We start from the raw sequence: 5089 nt of genomic DNA, 5'->3' as shown, positions 1-5089 counted from the left end.
TGGAACCAGGTAAACGCGGAAAGGGGAGAATACCTGCGTAAACGCGAATGGGGAAACCAAGTAAAGCGCGGGGGGGAGAACCAGGGTTAGAAGGCGGGAGGCGCGGCGGAACCAGTAAGCGGGGGGGGGGAAGGGGGCGGGAAACTGAGGTAAAACGGACGGAGAGGGGGAAAAGCCGAGCGTAAGAGGCAGGGGGTCGGAGAGAGGCAGAGGTGAGAGAGCGGGCGAGCGGGAAGAACCGGAAGTAAGAGGGCGCGAAAGGAAACAAGGTGAAAGCGTGGTGGAGGGGGAGGAACCAAGTAAACGGGGAGGGGGGGCGGCGGGAGAACCACGGTAGAAGCGGGGAAGGGGGTAGAACAGGGTAAAGCGGAAGAAAGAGGCCATAGTAATCGTGTGTATTCATTGTGGGAGTTGTAGCCAGCTTTATCAAGAGCTAGTGTGTATATGTTAATATGATATAATATGATATGATCATATTAATATGATGGCAACGATCGGCAGGTAAGCGAGACGAGCCTCACCACGCCGTACACGGCCACGTCACCCCGGGCCTGCTCGCGTCGCTCGACATACCTTTCCAGCCGCTCCCCGACTACCACGAGGGCGCGGTGCAGGCGCTCGAAATGGCACGCAAGCACATGATCAGGTAAGCGTGTACGAGCTCGTCCCAGCGCGGTGCGCGCGTTGACGGGCCCACGATCGTCGACGATTGGTGAGAAAAACAAATTTGCAGCATAATTCGCTTGCAGCATCGCGCCACGATTCCCAGCTATGCTAAAGTTTGGGCAAGTGGCGCTGCGACGTCGGTCGTCGTTAACTACCAAGATAATATTCTTCGGCCGTTCTTATACGTTTAAACTGGAGCCGGGCAGGCTGACAGCACGTGTGCATGGTAAAATCTGATCTACATGCTTTACTTCGCTCGCAGCATCGCGCCACGATTCCCAGCTATGCTAATGTTTGTGCAAATGGCGCTGCAACGTCGGTCGCCGTTGACTGCCAAGATAATATTCTTCGGCCGTTCTTATACGTTCAAACTGGAGCCGGGCAGGCTGACATGCAGCAAGTGTGCATGGTAAAATCAATATTGATAGACTCCTGACACTATCAGTAGATCTGTGTCCACGAATAGTAGAGCGCCCTAGTCTGTAGGGTGCCCGCTTCCTTTACCAGTCCCTTCACAATCTGACTACGTAAGTGTGCTAGCGCATGCAGAATATCATGGAAGCCCTGAAACGCCACACGACTTTTTGAGTTTCCGAGTTTCTAAATTTTCGATCAATATATAAAGTGTTGAGAGAGTCCAAAAATGAACACACTGCGCATGCGTTATTCCGTGACAGAACGTAATTTAGAATCGCATACCGTGGCTGATAATGTTTTCATTTGATCTAGGTGATAGTTTTCAATGGGTTGAATGCGCAGATAGGCCTACACGTTGTTACTTTGCACAGATTACACGTTCTTAATAACTTTATTTATTACTTATATCAAAATTACCTTATCGGCAGTAAAGGGCTATTTTTGTTTACCGCGTCCGTTGGCGATCTACCGCTGGCGCGCAAGAGCTACTGCGCAATTAGCTCTAGAACTATAGCCCTGTAGGCCTATAGTTCTAGAGCTACTGCGCAATGCCATATTCTGCGCATGCCTGTTTGCAAGTGCGTCCTTCAACGCGAGAGCGTCACGCCGATACGCCGCGCAAAAGTGCGTCCGAGTAGCGTTAGAGTAGCGTCCGAGTGCGTTAAAACTTAGAGTAACTGCATGTCCTGTGTCGTAAAGGCGGAAGGAAATGACCAAGTACCTCTGTACGTGGTACACCTCGGATAGTAGCAGATCGAAGTTTTTTCACTGTTAGCAATATTCGCTGGAACACTGTACACACTTCTACTACTAGGCCATTATGTGTCTTTTGGTTTTACATCATCATCATCATGGATTATGGAGGCGGATAGGCCTAAACCTATTTTCCGCCTACAGTTGTCGCGAGCTTGACGGGTTGTGTCATCTTTCTGCATGGAGTTTGTGGGGCTGGTCTTGGCATGCACAAAGCAGTGGGGAAACTGCTCAGCAATACGTTAATCTTTTCACATATACGCGTGGTGTTTCCAACTGCACCAGTGGGGAAATATACACCAATTGGCGCTACTATACGGTCTGGTTTGACCGTGAAAAATTGTCGGCGAGTGTTCCAGAAGACGAACGGAGTATTGGTGAATCATCGATCTTCCTCACACGGCTGATAGATGCACAGGTCACGGCAGGAATACCTAAACATCGCATCATCGTAGGTGGATTCTCAATGGGTGGCAGTATGGCTATGCATTTGGCTTACTGTTACCATCCTAACGTTGCCGGGGTGTTTTCACTGTCAAGCTTCCATAGTAATGAATCTACGGTGTAACATTTGTATTGCCAAAAACAGTGATAACCCGCCTCTATTTCAAGCTCATGGATTGCGTACTCCGATCGTGTTATCTGACTAGGGAAAGGAGACCAGTGGTCACGTGCAGAAACTAAGAGTGGAGAACGTTTTCACACTTTTTCCGGACTTCGGCATGCCGGATAAATACCGGAGCCTTAATACCTGGAAGAATTAAATTTGCTAAAGTCATGGATACTAACTAAACTACCTGACGAATAGGCCTTTCATTCAAATCTTTGCAATTTATTGAGGCAATGATGTCTACCTCAAATAGTTGGTGTATGTGTACATGCGTGTGTGTGAACATATTAGCTTATGCTGTGGTACAAGCTGTGGTATCTCACGTAGATTTGAAATGTTTAATCATGAAGAAGAACAGCATCTGAGCTAGGATGCAGTTTCACATAATTTTCACATTTTATTTTTAAATGTTTCTTAAAAAACACAACGTGTGTTCACCTTAATTTGTCTGTCGTTTGTATCATTATTATGTCCTACATTATAATCATGACAGTTAATGACAATACGCAACTATAAATATCATTTTATGTCACGTGGGCATAATATCAGGACTATACTTAATTTCAGGATCTTTGATTTCTTGTACGCCTGTTAACATGAGTATTAGCACTTGTGAGTCACAAACATTATATTTATAACGACTGTCAATTTTTAGAATTTACTATTGTAACATTGTCTCATATAATATTGGTAATAGGTATTGTTAATGGCGCACAGGTGCTCATACCATAGACTAAGAATATCTCTATATATAAATTAATATATGCTATTAGTCATATTATTAGCTCTTGATATTATCAGGCGTATACAAGAAATCAAAGATGATCTCATTGTAGGTAGTCCTAATATGATGCACACATGTGCTACAATTATATTTATAGTCATGTCGTGTCATGAATTGATCTGGGGGAGTAAGTTTGCTGACTGCTTTGTTCAGTTGTATAACAGGTACTTGCAAGAAGAGGTAGTGGTCCTTTTGTACAGTCTTTGGTGCTATGCACCTGCTGTACTGGATAGTTTAGCACACCAATGTCATTCATAGACCAGTGCTTTCCCTAACCCTAACCCCAAGCTTGAAATTAATTATATACTTATAACCAATTGGCTAGCCTAGGTTCGATTCATTAAACTCTATTATTCACTTGAAACGGCGTGTGTATCGATTATTAGGTCATTTATCTACTGCGTTCTCCGTGTTAGTGTAATACTGCTCCCAAATGTGACCAGAGTACGTGAAAGCATCAGAAAACAAATGAAAAAGGGGACTACCTCGATCCCCCATAGTCACCCCCAACACACAGCGCGACACCCACACCCACAACACACGCGCGCTGTACGCCGCGCGCCGCCTTTGGAGGAGGGGGGTACGGGGGCGTGGTTTCCTCAGTCTCCTGTCTCCCCGCCTCTCCCTCTCTATCACCTCCCTCCCCTCTCTCACTCCTCGACCTGGATCCTCTAATTTCCTCCTCCCCTCAATCTTCTCTTGTTATTTTGCTCTTTTTTGGAATGTCTTCACTTAAGGCCCCGTCACCCTAGGTTGGCTGAAACCTATGAGTTTGGGGTAAATATTTTTTTATACGCCAAAGGCACAAATCAAACATTTTGTCATTTCTGCCTATTACCTTGGCGTTGCGTGTGGTTGCGTGTGGTTAATGCGTGGTGCGGTTGCGTGGATGAGTGCCGATGAACTTTGATTCCATATCTGCGTACCTAGCTACGAGTTCGGGTGCGGGTGGTTTGGTGCGTTTGAGTTGAGTTCAAAACTTCCAGAGTTTGCGTTGACCTTGGTGTGTTGACGTGCTATTGGATATCGGTCACGTGGTAAAACCTGTATATAAAGACGTCATAACGGTAAACTGATTGTCGAGCAGTACTTGGTCCGAGGCAGGTGCCGCAGTGACTGCCCGCTTCAGGCCAGGTGTCCGGCGAGCACACCTGTACTTGGTGTTTTGCTGGGTGATGCGAGGGCACACTTCGTGCGCTTATCGTAATCTCGGGGCTCCTCTGGAGTTCTTGAATGCACCCTTGTCCTCGTTCCGGAGCTCCACAGAAAGCTGGGTCGTTTAGCGGCAGTGCAGGGCCTGCTATCTTATGTTAACCACACTTTTTCTTCTTTGTTTCTCCCTTGTATTATTCTTATTAGTATGTGCTTGGTTGTGCTAATTGACCAGATTAAACTGATGATCCAAACTAACAGAGAGTAGTCCATTTGTCACCTCGGAAAGTTCCACCAACAACTGCACGCGATCTCGCAAGGCCAATATTTATCATTTTCAAAGGTATGTATGTCCACTACACGCAACTCACGACTCATAGGTTGGGGATACGCTGGGGATACGCAATAGGCGTTGGGGATACGTCCAGCACCTTGAATCGACAAGGCACGCAACCGTTCGAAGCAGGGTCGCACAATTCTGCACTGTCGTACCAACTGGCAGTACCTCAAATTTGGACCTGCGATCACCTGCGTTCATAACTTATGAGTTGCGATCGTGTTGCGATCGTGTTCCGTGCGTAGCGTCCCTGTTGCGTATAAATTGATCGCAGGCATTCGCAGAGAATTTTTGAACAGTTAAAAATTTCTGAACTTGAGCAAGTGTAACGCAGAGTTTTACGTTACGGTATAGTTGCATATTGTAATGT

At 46.4% G+C, this 5089-nt stretch overlaps 1 protein-coding gene across 1 annotated transcript; it reads left to right on the top strand.

Annotated features, from left to right (window-relative positions):
• Positions 1–47: 47 nt before the first annotated feature.
• On the top strand, positions 48–2404 carry LOC106817336 (lysophospholipase-like protein 1). Its single transcript, XM_014821996.1, has 5 exons — positions 48–60; positions 502–646; positions 1783–1808; positions 1981–2160; positions 2196–2404. Exons 1-5 carry the CDS (start codon positions 48–50, stop codon positions 2402–2404), a joined length of 573 nt encoding a protein of 190 aa, XP_014677482.1.
• Positions 2405–5089: the final 2685 nt, after the last annotated feature.

This window comes from Priapulus caudatus, unplaced genomic scaffold (genome assembly GCF_000485595.1).
Source record: "Priapulus caudatus unplaced genomic scaffold, Priapulus_caudatus-5.0.1 Scaffold1686, whole genome shotgun sequence".
Lineage (NCBI taxonomy): Eukaryota > Metazoa > Priapulida > Priapulimorpha > Priapulimorphida > Priapulidae > Priapulus > Priapulus caudatus.
Note: the sequence above shows the minus strand (reverse complement) of the source record. Positions and strands in the feature narration are given on the sequence as shown.

Coding starts and splice junctions, on each gene's coding strand:
- LOC106817336 (XM_014821996.1), top strand. Junction 647..1,782: donor GCACGCAAGCACATGATCAG/GTAAGCGTGTAC, acceptor TGTGTCGTAAAG/GCGGAAGGAAATGACCAAGT. Junction 1,809..1,980: donor GGAAATGACCAAGTACCTCT/GTACGTGGTACA, acceptor TTCCGCCTACAG/TTGTCGCGAGCTTGACGGGT.